The following is a 17,346-nucleotide window of genomic DNA, read 5'->3' as shown; positions in this document are numbered from 1 at the left end:
TGGTTGGTAATCCGTAGTTTTTAGCTTCACACATGCAGCGCTCATATCTGAGCTGAGACGATTCCGTGTGCTTGATTGTAGCTATAAAATTCATGTGCGAAAATAAAGATTCGCACGAATATGAAGAACCAAACAATGTTAACAGAGCTACCGCAAATCTTTTCATAGTTTCAAACAAATTTGACAGGGAGTTCCACTCTGTAAGAATTATATTTTTAGCATGGTTTTCAACAGCAGGAAAGTCACAACCATCCATATCCGTTTTTATTTCAATTTTTGTAGGAGATGATTTAAGTCTACAAATTTCCATTTCCAAGTTGGAAAAGACGAAGCCATTCGAAGTTTGATAATTCAAGACAATCCCTGATTCAAGATTTTCAAATTGAATTGCATGCGGGAAAAGAATGAACTGCAATGTAGTATCTAGCTTTCGGAACTGGGTAAACCTTTCTGACATTACATATTTGGCCTCTTTCGTCAGTAAAACATACTTGTTGAGTGCAGTTTGCTTTTGTTCATAAGTTAAATTGGTGCTGGTAAAGTGCTTCAACAACTGAGGAAAATATTTCAGCTGACCTTGTTCAGGGTCTGCAGAAAAAATAGCGAGTTTCTTCTCAAATGCTTTAACGTGCCCAAACATGGATAATGCAATATATCCACAGCCTTGCAATTTAGTACGGTATTTAACTTATTGTAATGCATTATGAAATCAGCGAAAAAATGTAAATCATTCAACCACGTAGGCTACATGTAAATCATTCAACCTCTGGATATTTTTGATTTTTTTTCAGCTAAAAAAAGTTGTACTTCTTCCAACAATTCAAAAATCGCTGTAAAACATCACCACAACTTAACCACCTTACACATACACTGTTATACATAAGTAGGCCTAAGCCAGTACATTTACTGTCACACGTGGGTGGGGCCTTATTACAAATATTTAGTGAAACATTTATTCTTTGCTGAAATATTTGTTTAAATTTCATTATTTTAAAAAAGACAAGTGGGTCACTGAAAATCTGTGATGGGTCACTTCATGACTCGCGGGTCAGTGGTTCGCCATCCCTGATTACTCTAAGACAACACCCAGCAGCGAGGGGTCTGGGGACCTCTCCCAGAAATTTTTGAAAGATTACTTTGAATTTGCTGCATTCTGAGAACATTTTCAACAAAAATGTGGTTACGAATATTCCTGTAAAATGGTGCTGTCCGTTGGCATAGCAAAAGGATAAGATCATGCTTTCTTCGGCATTTTTCGGAAATAAAGCTAACCCTCTATGTTTTCTTGTTGCTAATTCCTGGCTGAGATATTTGAATGTTTGGTACCGGTACTGGCAAACTCGCTCTATTAATGCAGTTTCGTTTAAAATTAGGCAAACATTTTTTAGAGACATAAAGAGACTGAAACCATCATTCTCAATATCGTAACGTCACACGAGTGCTAAAGGGGGGTTGAAACCAGGCCCGGATTTAGGGGGGGCAGAGGGGGCAGTTGCCCCGGGCCCCCCCACTTTTGAAGGGCCCCCCTATGTGGAAAAAATGTGATTTTGTGTTATTTTTTCCTTTTGGCCTTTAAAGTTTCTGCAAAATGCTGTGCAGTACTGGACTAATGCTACTGTAGACGTAGAGATGGTTTTTCGCGCTGTAGGCGCGAAAATTTTTTTTGCACGGGGGCATCCCGATCTAAAAGTGCCCCGGGCCCCCCATCAGCTAAATCCGGCCCTGGTTGAAACCCTTAAAAAAAACCTTAGGTACGCCACTGGTTATACCAGCAACTTTTCACCTGTTTCAAGACGGCTTTCGCAAACTCAGTACCGGTAGGCTAATATTGTAGCAACCCAGTATCATACCAAACATGTTTTCTGTTGTGTATTTTGGTTTCTTCACAGTGTAGATTCAAACGATCTGTTATAGCCTGATGCTGCGGGTTCTTTTTGGCAATATCAAATTACACTAGCTTTCGGAACACAGTTCCCTAGTCATGTGCTATGACGAATGGTGTTGAAGTCAGTGAGTGGTTTTTTAAAGTGGCTCTTTGGTTTAGCTTGAGGCTGCCGGCTGTTGAGTTTCTGTGCTGTTAGGCGTTATTGCTGTGAGGTTTTGTTGGATCAGTTGATTAGTAGATTAGGTGACGTAGTTCTTCCCTTTCGGCGCGGTTGTTGATTTTAGGATTTTGTTTGCCAATGAACGAACTTTTATCCGAGCTGAGATGTTCTTTGAGGCGGGAATGGAGTGGGCGGATCGTGCTGCCTATGTAGCTTTCCCTGCATTTTTTGCATATAATCTTATAGACACAGTTCTTGGTTTGTTTTTTTGTTCTTGGTTTGTTATTTTGATTTGTTTTTGTTTAAACCAGGTGTCACCAAACTACGGCCCGAGGGCCGAACTGATTTCATCCGGCCCGCCACGTGCTGCGGAAATAATTTGTACATTTTTCCACCAAGCAGCCTACATGTTGGTGTTCTGTTTTTATCATTAGGCCACCACAAATGGGGACAGCCCAGACCAAATTTGGAAAGATGTAATGTTTTTTCAAGACCACGATGCCCTGTAGTGTATCACAGCAGGGGATAACTTTTCCAGCAACCTTTCGATTTTCATCACAACTTTGCTATATTCCACCGCTGACTTTGTTATTTATTGTGCTCAATTCAATGGAGATTCTAAATAGTTGTATATCTTTTCGCAATTTGCATCTGGCCCGCAGCTGTTAATCTCGCAGCAATCCGGCCTTCAGAGAAAAAAGTTTGATGACCCCTGGTTTAAACAATGTAGGCTACTTCTAGTTCCCCTTAGGTCTTCTCTTTTGCGTGTTTGTCAATCAGCGCTTCGCGTTTTGAATTCAAGTATATTTTGGGGACACGCCTTTTTGACAGTAACCTACAGTTTCTTTCTTGCGAATTAAAATACAAGTAGAAAATCTTTATTATGACTCTGGTTGAATGAAGTAAAAACACAACAGAGTTTGACTGTCGCTAAAAAAACCTTAGATGTTGTAAAGACAACAGAGTTATTTGACGACGAGGATGGGATTTCTAATCGACTGAACGAGAAGCTCACAGTGCTACGCAGAGTGATCAGTTTTAGTTCCTACAAGTTTTAATTTCTACAAGTTTTAGTTTTTACAATTATTTACAATATGGAAAAGGTGGTGGAATTGATGCAGTCGCAGCTAGAACATAGCCTATGAGACAACAAATGCAGCAGCAAGAAGAATAGGCGCGACAACAAAAGCAGCAGCAAGAAAAACAGATGCGACAACAAATGCAGCAGCAAGAACGTCATCATGAAGAACAATTGAAGGAATTAATTTCAGTCCTCAAAACTCCTATCGAATCGGAAAACCAAACTCGGGTATCAAACCAAACTCAAGCTATTCCTAAATTTTGTGAGTTTGATTCAACTTTAGAACTTTGGACTGATTATTATTGGTCCCGTTTTTGCACATTCGTAAAAGCACAGTCCATTCCTGATGATAAAAAGGCTCAAGTTTTCCTTACCAACCAGTCAGCCAGCATCTACAAGATGATCCTCAATCTGGCCGCACAGGAGTCTACAGCAAAGCCAATCAACGAACTTACAATGGAGAAAATTTCGAACTACATGAAGGCACAGTTCGACCCTAAGCGCTTCGTTATTCGCAGGGCCGGATTTAGCTGATAGGGGGCCCGGGGCACTTTTAGATCGGGGGCGCGAAAAACATTTCTTTAAAATTCATACATGAAAATTGTGAACAAAGTTAAATCATTTTTATTATAAGTCAACATAAAGTACCATACACGGAAGTTGACATCTTTATTATGACCAACACAGAAAACTTCTTTCAATTTGAAATGGCAACACTGACCAGTGACCAGATTAGATGAACTTTAAATCGTCTTTTGTTGGACACATATCATATTAACAGTGGCTTATTGTTAGTAGTTGCCACTAACTACTTTGTACAGTACGAGTTCTAAAAAAATGCCTCTTTCTAGTAAGTAAACTTCAATTTTAAAGTGATCTTGATCTTATTGTTCTTCAAGATCAAGATCACACAAAAAAAGTGATCTTAGATCAAGATCAAGATCACCAAAAAAAAAAGTGATCTTCTAGATCAAGATCAAGATCACGATCTTAATCTTCAAGATCACTTGTGATCTTCAAGATCAAGATCACGTGGTCGGAGATACTTCGGACACAATGGCCGAAGTATCCCCGTGGAAAAATCAAACTTAAACAAAATCTTATTTTCAGGTCTTTTGAATAATTTATTGGATTTTAAAGACATAATGGTTTGGACATATAAAAGAAAAACAAATAAGGCAAACCGGGGCGTGTTGTCACAGGTTTGGGGTTTTTCGATTTGTGTTTTTGCTTTATACAATGCAAGTGATTTGGTTATATCATTCGTACACTGTCCACTTACACTTCCTTTTGTTACTAGTTAAACTTTTTAACCGCAAAAGGATTTCAAGAAAATCAAATTTTTGTAAAAAAAAAAAAAATTGTGACAACACGCCCCTGCACGGGGCGTGTTGTCACAAGATTAGGCCTACAACTGTTCTTTTGCACGTTTGCAGTAACTTAAAACCTGCTAACCAGTGCCGCATCAAGTCCATGTGGGGCCTCCGCCCAAATTCTAGTAAAAAGGGCCCTCTTAAAATTGTGTTAATAATATTTATGGTTTGAATTCCTAAAATGTACTTTTTAACACTTTGGCGTTACGTTTTCACTAAAGTTAATAGAAAAACCCGTAAATTAAACAAGGCTTGTGTTGATGGGGGTGAAGTCCACAGTTTTTGAAATTGTTTGGAATGTTTCAATGAAATTTATTAATATTCTTGTATTAAACTTGTACGTCGGGGCGTGTTGTCACAGCTGTAACAACTAGCCCCGACGTATGCAGTCAGACAAAAGTTTTAATGGTGGCTAGAAAAGGCACGCTATTAACTTCAAAAGTGTCAGCTAAACTCCTAACATAATAAGCTATAAAACTGATTTCATACTTGCGGTCAGACTGCTCTTACGAAAGCGTCACACAATTTTGAAAAGTTAGTGAAGTTTACATCGATGAAAATTTTTGATAATAATTTAATTTAAGCTAAACCTGCTGTTTTTTCTTGACTTTGCTAACCTCAAAATGAAGATGACTCTTAACGAAGCACGTGCTATAAATATAGACTCGAAGCAGTCAGTGCAAGTACAAAAAAAAATTGCTGTGACAACACGCCCCTTGTGACAACACGCCCCGGTTTGCCTTATTCTGTATTAACTGTCAAATCAACTCAAAACGTCTGCATAAAATTGCTGTCCGAGATGACCCAAGGCATGTCCGAAATTACCCCGGTACCGGGGTGACTTCGGACATTTGAGGACCGTAGAAATTATGGTTTTTACAAGCATTTCCGGTTTGCTGAAACAAACGATACTCCTACCCTTTTTTGGCAAAGCGTTAAGGTTTACAACAAAATAACATTTACGAACTTGCTGTGTAATTTAAAAAAAATATGGGCTGTTTTCAAAAAATCGTCCGAGCTATCCCCGGTCTCCCCTACAGCTACAGGGGGGAAATTCCATCTCTTCTGAAGTTTGGTCGCAGCTAGGCAAACCTAACTTGCAGACTCCGCAGCTACGTTATTAATGGGTAAGTAAGCACTTGATGCCTATTATTGGATCTTTCACAGACGAAGCGAGCTACAACAAATCGGGAAAGACCACCACAGTTCAATTTATGATATGTGAAATACCTAACCTTCACTTATTAGGGCGTGATGCTATTCAAGCACTAGATATTTCGGTAGAAAAGTTATTTTCTTCATTTTCACATGCTATTCATCGTCACAACGACATAGACTTTAACTTGCAAAAATCATGTTCCGAGTTATGTGATCAATACAAAGACTTGTTTGGGCCTTATTTGGCATTATTTGAACACGGCACGTGGGGTTGAGTAGTGCGGTCAGGGGAAGACTCACTTGAATGGCGTAGTGGTCAGTTGAGTGGTGCCGCACTCCAGAGGGCCCGGGTTCAAAACTCGGTGCGGTCACGGGATATCTCACTTGAAAGGCGTAGTGGTCAGTGCAGTCGTGCCTCACTCCACCGGGCCTGTGTTGAAACCTAGGGCGGTCACGAGAAGTCTCACTTGAAAGACGTAGTGGTCTGAGGAGTGTTGCCGTACTCCACAGGGTCCGTCAGTATAGGCGTGCCTCACTCCACCGGCCCGTGTTCAAAACTCGGTGCAATCTCGCAAAGCCTCCCTTAACTCTTAAAAGTCTACATTCGCACTGCCCATAGAGTGGTGTAGCGGTCAGTTGAGTAGCGCCGCAGACCATACGTCCCGTGTTCAAAACTCGGTGCGGTCACGGGAAGTCTCACTTAAATGGTGTAGTGATCAGGGTGGTGCCGCACTCCAGAGGGCCCGTGTTCAATACTCGGTGCGGTCACGGGAAATCTCACTTGAATGGCGTAGTGGTCAGTGGAATCGTGTCTCACTCCACCGGCCCGTGTTGAAACCTAGGGGCGGTCACGAGAAGTCTCACTGGAAAGGCGTAGTGGTCAGTGGAGTGGTGCTGCACTCCATCGGCCCGTGTTCAAAACTCGGCTATCACGGAAAGCCTTACCTCTTAAAAGTCTACAATCGCACTGTCCATAGAATGGCGTAGTGGTCAATTGAGTGGCGCCGCACTCCACAGGGCCGGTGTTCAAAACTCGGTGCGGTCACGGAAGTCTCACTTGTATGGTGTAGTGGCCAGTTGAGTGGCGCCGCACTCCACAGGGCCGGTGTTCAAAACTCGGTGCGGTCACGGAAGTCTCACTTGTATGGTGTAGTGGTCAGTTGAGTGGTGCCTCACTCCACCGGCCTGTGTTTAAAACTCGGACTTTTGGACGCAGGCTAACATATTTTACGTTCGGGTTTTTTCCCACATAGTATTTATGGCTAAGCATACAAATATTCCAAGATCATTTACATTGAATGCAAAGTTCATATTCAAGTTCTGTCCATGTTCATGCCAATTTAAATAATGTTTTTGCCTAAAACTTTTCTCATATTTATTGGCGCCAAAGCTGTAAACTGACCTGATAAAGTCAAAACTTGAATGGCAAAAGTTTGAAAAAATCTACTATTTTGTGATAGACTCGCTCAGAGAGGGCTTGTTGCTGCTTCATTTTACACAACTGATAAACAATGCTTCAATACCGTTTTATTTCTCATTAATTATAATCAAATATGAACTCAAATTTCAAGTTTGTTAAATCTGGACGGAGCCGAAACGCTTCAGGGAACGACAGCAAAATCCGTCGTTTTTGCATTTACAAAGATAACGGTTTTTGCTGTCTGGGTAGTTCATGAAGAGTTGTTGCCTGTAAACAATTCCATTAATTACGTGCCGATGATTGGATAGCAGTCCTTGAATGCGTTGCTCGTCGAAGTGCATTCACCGAGAGTCGAACCAGCGCTGCTTAACCTTACGGTATCTTTGTCCACAAAGCCGGGCACTTAACCAATTGAGCTATCAGAGTGGACGGCTGACCAGTAGGCTATGTAAAGTGCTGTATTCGGCATAGCCAATCAAAAAGCACAATTTTAAGATGTGATCATTGTTCATTGTTACATCATTATTATCCCATATTGTTTCGTCTTGGTGGTAGACCGAGAACGCATTGATCATAATACTGGGATCGGCAACTTTCACAAACACCTGAAAAAGAAAAAAAAAGAAATGCCCTAAATGAAACTAAATAAAAAAGAAACCAGCTTAATAGCCGAATGAATTCTAAAGAACAATAAATTAATGGGAATTATGATTATGATAATTTTCATCAAAGTACAAATAACTGCTGATAACAATATTTTAATTTTATTGTTTAATTAATATTATTATTCTCTGCAATGTAATTGTAGGCTAATGTAGCCTAATTAAAACTTTTATTGGTGTAATTGTAATGGAATTACACTGAAAGCTATGTAATAGATCCAACTCTGACATTAACTGTAGTTGCACTTCATCGATTATATGAATAGATGCATTTTATTTATCATGAAGAGCAAACACACCATGAGCAGAAAAAAACAGACCACTTTCGAACAAGGCTCTCATTGCAAAAACTTGATTTTGCTTTTCCTTTTGGTAGCCTACATCATAATTGTAGTTTTGGATTAAAAGTGTTTGGCTATGTTGTCCAGCACATGCTGTACTTTTAGTTACGACAAGTAATTATTGTGGGTTAAAGCGAAGGTGATCCAATACTTGGCATCAAGCACGGATGATAAGATGACACACTCAAAACCTTCGGTATTAACGAGAATGAGGTGACCAATCAGTGGCAGGTTCAAGGGGGGATGGTTTTAGCAAACTCCTCCCCGCTAAAACATAGGAAATTAGCTTCATTCATGATGCATTTGCAAGGTCGGATTAATGTAGACCTACACATCATTGTATTTTGTTGAAATCTCTCCCCTTCCTTCAGTCTACTATTTGCTGGATCTTCCCTGTGGCCAGTTCTTTTCTGCCTCCGACAACGCCGGCCCAATTTGTTGCACCTTGTGTAGCGGTTATTGAGAGTGCTGGTAGTGTACTTTAGTTAACAACAACTGTTAAAAGTTGCTAAATATCTATTATTCTGGATCTTCCCTGTGGCTAGTTCTTTTCTGCCACCAACAACGCCGACCAACTTTATTGCACAGTGTGTAGCGGATATTGAGTGCTGGTAGTGTACTAGTTAACAATTACAAATGTTAAAAATAGAAGTTGTCATCTATCTATTACCTTGCTCCTCTAGTTCGTAGATTTCTGAACAATTTTCAAAGACGTCTGTATTATTCCTTCCAATGCAATAGTTTGGACACAGGCTGTTGAACTATAAAACAAACATGGGAATTTTAAAAAATAACAAATTTTATCAAATAAATAACTTGTCATTCAAGAACTGCTTGGCCAATAGCGCAATAACTTAGGCAACCGTATATAACGAGACCTTACACTCGATCAGAGGAATATGCATGATTTGTATATATTATTATCAAAACTCTTACGACGTACGCTAGCCTACGTTAAATATTCGACATTGTTGATATTTTTGAAATCTCCGGTTTCCCACTCTCTCCGTTCCTACATTGTCTATAAAATCATTTGTTCCAGTGGCACGAATATGACATGCATTGGTAGCCTATGTCCACAAGACCAGAGCTGTGAAGTCGGGGGAAAATATACGACTCGAAATCCTCAGTTTATAACTAGCCGACTCCGACTTCAGTGTTGCAAAATTATAGAGGGCTGCCAAGTTTTCAAAATTTTTGTCTTCTTTCATTTTTTAAAAATAAATTTCACTAAATTTGTAATCAAAATTGAACCCTCGACTTTCACAAAACTGACAAGAACCAACACTTCGATTTTCTGGCAAAGGTTTGAAGTGCAATACTGAAAGCAAGAAACAATATTTTGAAAAAAAGTAATGGCAAACAAAAATTTTATTGCTCATCGTTGAGTCGGAGTCGGCCGTTTTTTCAACGACTTCGACTCCGGACACGCCAAAATTACACCGACTCCGACTCCACAGTCCTACGCAAGACACTTAATTGGCTACGAGAGCAATGATGCGTTTTCTTAATATTCTTATAGCTCGCCATCTCACAATGTTGCATTTGTGTTGTAACTACATTCTGCTAAATACCTTGCAAAAACAGTCTTAGCAGCTTCAGAATATGTTTTTTTTAGTTGTTTGTACTTTCTGTAGCGTGTTAGTGTTAAATGAGTGATTTTCTCGCATATTTCTCGGTAGCCGATTGTAGCAAGAATTGATAGCGATAGACACCGTGTTTCGTTAATGAGGCTGGACTCATCACAGTGCCGGTCTTTGGCGTGTGCAAACCGTGCGATCGCACAGGGCCCGGAAATTAGGGGGCCCGCAATTTACTCAGGAAATGCAGTAATTTTTGTCATTTCCAATGGAAAAAATTCAATTCGATTCACAAGCAAGTACCGTTATCCTTGAAGTCAGTTGCGGCTTTAGGAATTAGCAACAAGAAAACATGGAGACTCAGCTTTATTTCCGAAAAATGCCAGAGAAAACATGATCTTATCCTTTTGCTATGCCACCGGACAGCACCATTTTATAGTTAATATTCATACCCAAATTTTTGTTGAACATGCGCTCAGAATGCACCAAATTCAAAGTAATTTTTTAAAATTTTATGGGGGAGGCCCCCCAGACCCCACACCGCTGGGTGTCGCCTTCGGCGAACACGCCGTCAGGCTTTGCCCGCCGGCCGTCAAACCCCCCCTCCCCTTTCAAAATACTTAGCTACGCTACTGAATTGGATCATTGTCATTGGGGCCCGCAAAGCACATTCCGCACATGGCTCGAAATACTCAAAGACCGGCACTGCTCATCAGTAGGGCAAGTTTTTGTTGCACTAAAATCGTGAGAAAGTTGCACTTAATTTTAACAAAAGTTGCAGTAAAAAATTGCATTTGTGAGAAGTTGCAAAAACTTGACCTCGATAGACTAGACACAACTTGTTTCCGTTTGTGCGGGCTTGGCCAAAAGCCAAGTCATACTTCCACTTCTAATTTAGTTCGGGCACTGTCGTGCTTGGCTGGGGTTGTTGAACTTCTAGCTTGCAAGCCAACTGTTGCGTCATAGATAATATTGAGATGCAGCTAATCCATCACATGGCTCTTTGTCATGCAAATCAAAAAGAATAGAACCATACTCGAAATAGTTTTATAGCGTGTTTCTTTAAATCACTCCTTTACAGTTTGCGCAACACTTGATAAAAGTTGCAGTAAATAGTTGCATGAAAAATAGAAATAAGCTGCAAAAAGTTACAATATAAAATTCCTACAAACAGCTTAAAACATCATACTACATAAATTCTGAGTATTTAGGAAGCTGCCGGAAGCTGTAAAAAAAAGTTGCAAAACCTTGCCCTACTCATCAGTATCGCTCCACTAATTCATGCCACAAGGGTATTCGACCACTGCCTTTATCATAACGGTGTAGCGTCGCAACTGCTCGCTTTACTACTAATAGATAGGCTACTCATCCTTGCGTTGATAGCCAGGAAAAACGCTCTCTACCTCACAATTTTCTCTCATGTCCTTTAATATCATACATATTTCGTTAATATTCAGTATTATTACTTTAATACACAGTATTATTACATTAGTATATAGATTATTTCTTGATGAGTGCATAAGATTTTGCCGAAAACGTTTGAATTCAATCATTTGTTACTTTCTTGTATTGTTTGAACAATCGTTTGAACCCTGGATCATGGATTCACGGGGTTTGAACAATGATATTTAACACGTTAATTTGTTGTCTATTCACTAGTCAACACGATTTTTACGGTTGGCTACAATAGGCTATAAATTTTGCAGCTGATTTAGAGTAAATCCGGGATGCTGATTTCAAATCTGACCTCAAATTTCTTCTATCACATCATTGAGTTTTTGAAATATAACAAAAACAAATTGTTACTTTTGCCAAATGTGGAAGATTTGACGTTGTGTTTGTTGTACCTACAGACAGGCTACACTCTGTGCTATATCCAAGAACAAGTGCCATGGTACACAAATACACAAATTGCTGAAATACACCCACTATTGTATCTACAATTTTGATACCAATTTGTTTTTGACACAGAACAATTAACGAAAAGGCAACGACAAGCTAAAAGGAAAGTTAAAACTATGACTGTGCAGTGTGCACCCTCTGTCAATGTTTTGCGTCAAATCACAAAGATTAAAGCAAGTCTATGGCAACGCTTGTTCAGTAAGCTTACGCTATTTTGGCTTGTCTAACACTAACTTTTCGTTATTGCACTTCATACTGTGTATTGATATTAACGCAACGTCAAATCTTCCTCTGTGACTACAATACAATATAGTATTTTTGATAGAATATCAGCATTATCATGTCAGCCATAGAATCATAATAGCTATGTTTGTCATATAAGCTTATTGTTTTTTGTTGTGATGGCTAGAAATAAAAACAAACTGAATTGAGGTGATTTAAAAAGCCTGCGCTTTTAATAGCAGATGTTATATTATTTTGTTTATAAACAACTTATTTACTGGACATCACAATCATTTAGTAGGCTATCCGGATAAAACATTTTTACGCTACACGACCAACCATATTTGGAGGTATATATATCAACATGACCGAAGCTTGTATTCCAAAATATCCTGGAGTATCAACTTGACACCTCCCGCTGACGCGACAAGTTCCACAGAAGCCTAAAAAACATTAACGATTATAATTGGCTTTTGAATCTTTATCCTTGAACTGACAAAGGTTTGCATACTAGTAGAGGAACCACTGACGAATTCTTAGTTAAAATACAACGCATCTCGTAACCTAAACCTATAGCATTAAGATTTGTCATAAACATAGACTATAGATAGACATAGACTGTATCTACAATTATAATTATAATAATATACTATAATTCTTATAATTATAAGCTATATATCATTATATTATTATTAATTATGGACTATAGATAGACATAGAGTGTTTCTATAATTATTATAATTATATACTATATATCATTATATTATTATTAATTATGGACTATAGATAGACATAGACTATTTCAAATTCAGGCAATATAACTTTCTACTAGAGAGACTTGTGCTTGCGTTTCTCCAACCCCAGCACTTGTTCTGTCTCCTCAATGCCCCAAAAATGTTGGTACTTGTCCAGAGTGGACCAGTGCAACTTTAAAGTTGTCCTCCCTGATAGCGCAGTTGGTTAAGCGGCTGACTTCACAAATAAAAAAAGTTTAAGATCATACGGTAGGCTAATGGTTCGACTCTCGGGAAGTGTGCTTGAGCAACGCATATCAAAGACAGCTCTCCATTCAGTGGCACCTGATGGATGGAATAAGTCGAAAACAACAACAATTCAACAACTGTAGGAAATTACACTCTATCAAACTCGGTTAGCTTGCGGCAGTACAGTAGTTCAAAGCGCGAAGCCAGGGCCGTTGGGAAGATAATTTGCAAACGGTAGCTACCAACAAGATCTTCGGGCTCTAAATTAAGACACTTCTAAGAAAACTTCACTATACCGGTATTCAAAGATTACGCAGCTACTTTTTCAAGTTTTGGGTACCTTGAAGAGGTTGCGAGCTCTTAAAATTATCCTGTCCAAAAGCACCCCCTGGACCCCTCCCTCTCAAAGCTACTGCGTGAAACGGCCAGGATGAAGTTTTCAAAAAAGGATAAAGATTTATTCAATCAATCAACTTTAAAATAGCTGACTAAAATCAATTTGTAGCCTCGTATCAAACAAGTTCACTGCAAAGTTACCAACCACCAAACATGAACGATGCAGACAAGGTGCATCAAAACTTTTACAGTGTCACAATACCACCGGAAAAAGTCACAACATCAACTACACTCAACATCAACTACCATAACTATCCCCTAGACCGCCCCTGTCAACGCAACTGACGACATCCCTGCTGCTTCTAACCTCGCTAGCACCAATTACTTAGGAAGTTGAATCCAATTCAATTTATTTTTCTTTGGCGGGATGCAAAGAAACGATATTGTGGAAATACAATACAGCAAAAAAAGAAAAAGGTGGCAAAACCGTAATGGTTTAACGTGCATGCAAACACCTAATTCTAAGAATGCAATGAAGTTCATTACGCTGTCTTACGTCTCAGCCTGCTGTTTCGTATTGGTTCACATTGTAAAAGGAAATTTCCACTGGTATCTCTTGAGCAAAACTCACGACATATCTTGCGAGACTGTAAACCAATTATAGTTTTATTGTGGCGGATTCAAAAATACAGGCTGTGTCTAACACCAAAACTGTCATAATTAAGTCCAACATCAAGTGGTTCTATGACACTTGCCTTAAACGAAGGAAAAAATAAGATCGGCTGCACTTTTCAAAGAAAAAAAAACGCCAAAAAAAGTTCAATAACATGATAGCTTAAATAGAGACAAAAAAACATTCAAACTTGTAAATATTTTGTTATTCTCGAATTTTACAATGTTTATGGCTTAATACTTTATGTTGGCCTTTTATTAGAGAAAAACTTGCCCAGTTTTTGGCAACCTTAAAAAACTCACAATGCCAATTTCTTCCTGGTTATCCTAGTCAAACAGCATTTTGTTAAAGCTAATGTCAATAAAGCCCGTTTTTCGTTCGGTTGCCTGCAAACACACTTCACAAAGTGAATTATGGTCGAAAAATTAAACGGGCAACCAGCTGAAAACTTTTGCATCTTTGTTTATAATGAAAAGGACAAATCCATGCAAGTGCATTTAGTTGTTTACCAGAAATTTCCAATCAAAACCGTGCCATAGCTTAATTTAATCTAAGCTCGGTTACTATCCCATGCAGCATTACAGTATTACGCAACAAAGTCACTTTCGAACAGGAAAGACCCAAAAAGTACAGTAGATAGGCTACTAACCTCATGTAAAGTAAACTTAAAAAATTACACTATTTTCATCAGCACTGAAGATAAACACGGTCTAGTTTTCGAAATGTTTTCTGAAAATGAGTTTGGTGTCTACATTTTGTACTCTTTATTTTTTATTAAAATCACTTTCGTATCTTACTGTCAGTGGTGCATTGGGACGAGTTGTCGTTGTAGCTGCTGTTGTAGTCGTTGTTGTGGCCATAGGCGTTGTTGGCAATAGACCTTGAAGCTCTAGCGCTTGTCGAATTATATCCGCTAGTGCAGCTGTTAAAAGAAACTGTTGTTTAGTATTTATTGTCTCTGAGCACTTGGAAATCCAGGTATTCCCCATGCATTGAATATTGAAGTCAACAACAACTTCATTGTCTTGAGGCGACGCGGCAGAATAGTTTAAGATCTACATGCTGGACACCGCAGTCTAAACTTAACGGAGATTCGATTCTCACTCAAGTCAAGAAAGTTTTATGCAGTCAAATGTTTTTTTGGACTTAATGTAACAAAAGAAATTTGTTAGTGTGCAATGTGTGTTAGTGCAATGTGTTAGTGTGGCTTTGGGAGATCACTTAAGCTTTGGAAGAAAACATTTTTATCTTCTCATTTGCTCAAGATGTGACAATGCCATCCTGCGTTAGGACATCCATAAAATAATTTAAATCATTTAACAGCCAAAACATTGCTACGGTACTTTTTCAAAACAAAAAAAATAAATGCAACGGTTGCAACAAGATTCGACTGTTGCAGTGCAAACTCTTATTATATGTTTACTTGATATTTAATAATCGTAATTTTGTTTGTTGAAAAACAATGTGTAACCAAAACAACACTGTGTTAGGATAATGACTTATTCTTGAAAAATATTGATATTAATAATACAAAAATATTAACCTTGTATGAAAACAAAGCTATAAATCTTGTAGAAATAGCAGGCTAATTCAAGACCTTTTTTTATTGTGTAAGTTGGAAAATACAGTAGTGGAAAACTTACATTGGAAGTCTGCTGTAGCGCTGTGAGTGCAAAAAGCTACCAAAAACGTAAAAATAAGGTAAAGTTTCATTGCAAATGTTTAGGATCAACTCCACAACAACCTTTCTTCATAAAAACGTACTTTTACTTCTCAATGTTTTGGTTTAGAATTCGAGGAAATGTCACCTCACGTATCTTAAAAGTTTGTTGAATCACTAATGCAAACTAATTGAAAACAGTAAGAAGATTTGAGCATAATTCCAGGAAGGCCAATCGAGAGGCTACATTTGGCCTGGTAAGCTACCATTGACATTCTAATGCCTCAAAAACAAAACATCGCTGCACAAATGTACCGCAAATGGCGTAGGCTACGGCAACCATTTTTCAGGTGTTTGTAACTTTTGAAAAGTTACACATGCTTGATTTGACAATGATTTTTTATATCGCATCACATCAGTTTAATTTTTTATGATGTCAACAACTATTGAACAAACTGCAAACCTGACGGGTGGCTGAAAAATAGTGAATACCAAAAAAATGGTCACTGTACGCAACTTAATATGTGACGTTTTCTTTAACTTTCCTGGCCCCTACATTAATTTCGGGTCTAATACAGTAGAATTCGCCTATAACAGCACCCCTAGGGGATTTGCAAAAACTGACGTTATAACCGAATTGACGTTATAGACGAACTACCGCAAACTATTCCAAAACTGCCTTTTGATTAAAGAAAGAGGTGCATAATCCAGTCAGGTTTACTGTGTACCACCAAACTGACAAAAGTCACGCAGAACATACAATAAACAAAAAAATTGTTTTAAAAAAAATAACCTACAGCGAAAGGTAGCCTACAGGAAATTTGCGCAATACAGCTCGTTACATACAGTAGTAGAGAAGTTCATTGTTTATTAGCCAAAAAGGCATTGATCTTCACCTGTTTCGGTTTTGACACGGATTTCTCTACCACATAGCGTTCAGCTTTTGCTAAATAATGTAGGATTTGCTCGCTATCGTCGTAACTTCGGATTTTTTCACGCGGGAAAAAAAAGTTAATTCAGTTAATTAGTTTATACAGTAAGTTACTGCACGTACAACTGTTGCTTTGAGTTGTTTAAAGGTCAGCTGTAGAGCTGCTTTTTACAGGTGATAGTTTTTCACGCGGAAAAAAAGTTAATTCATTTAATTAAAGTCCCTGCTGCGAACGACGTAGCAAAATAAAGGGAAGACATTTTGCAAGCAGCGACGCTAACTGGATTAAAAGACTGACCGTTCCTGGTGAAGGTGAAGGCTTAATGTGACGTTATAAACGAACAAAAGACGTCGGGGGACCAATTAAGGGTGCTGTTACATGCGAATTGACGTTATAGGCGATGCTGTTGTAGCCGAACTACAATGTACGTAAAAGATAGGAATTCTGCCGGGACCGAGCAAAATGTGACGTACTAGGCGAATTGACGTTATAAACGAAGCCGTTATAGGCGAATTCTACTGTCTGTAGTACTTTTTGCTGGCGCTACTGACTCTAGTCAAAAGTAATGTTTGTTTACTGAAAGCTGTTTATGATGTAGGTCTAATTAAAATGCACAGCGGAAACGTAAAGCGTGCTATTCTGTTCAAAAGTAATTTAACTATTTCTTCATCTGTTGAACATGTTGAAACTGCTGTTAGCACACGAAAAGTGCTAGATTACGAATTCTTAACTAGAAATTAATCAGGCTATCGTGGCTAATTATATCCCCAGGCGTTATAGCTTTAAGTGAAAAACCCGTACGGTAGGCTGCAACTTGAAGCGATGTGCACACAATTGGAGATGAAAAAGACATAGCCGAATTACATTGTTTACTTGATAATTATTAAATAAGAAAAACTCCCATGAGTAATACTTTGTGAAAATTCCCTTGCGTTAAGTTTCAAACTTACGAAAGTTTTCCGGAGCTGTTGACTATTT

At 38.6% G+C, this 17,346-nt stretch overlaps 1 protein-coding gene across 1 annotated transcript; it reads right to left on the bottom strand.

Moving 5' to 3' along the window:
- Positions 1–7,209: 7,209 nt before the first annotated feature.
- On the bottom strand, positions 7,210–16,341 carry LOC145777757 (uncharacterized). Its single transcript, XM_082589202.1, has 6 exons — positions 16,333–16,341; positions 14,574–14,698; positions 13,660–13,750; positions 12,124–12,227; positions 8,751–8,841; positions 7,210–7,682 (listed from the first exon to the last, which is right to left on the bottom strand). Exons 2-6 carry the CDS (start codon positions 14,634–14,636, stop codon positions 7,603–7,605), a joined length of 429 nt encoding a protein of 142 aa, XP_082445328.1. The 5' UTR covers positions 14,637–14,698; positions 16,333–16,341; the 3' UTR covers positions 7,210–7,602.
- Between the last annotated feature and the right edge of the window lie 1,005 nt (positions 16,342–17,346).

This window comes from Aplidium turbinatum, chromosome 9 (assembly GCF_918807975.1).
Source record: "Aplidium turbinatum chromosome 9, kaAplTurb1.1, whole genome shotgun sequence".
In the NCBI taxonomy this organism is placed as follows: domain Eukaryota; kingdom Metazoa; phylum Chordata; class Ascidiacea; order Aplousobranchia; family Polyclinidae; genus Aplidium; species Aplidium turbinatum.
The sequence above is the reverse complement of the archived record's forward strand: the minus strand, read 5'-3'. Positions and strand labels throughout refer to the sequence as shown.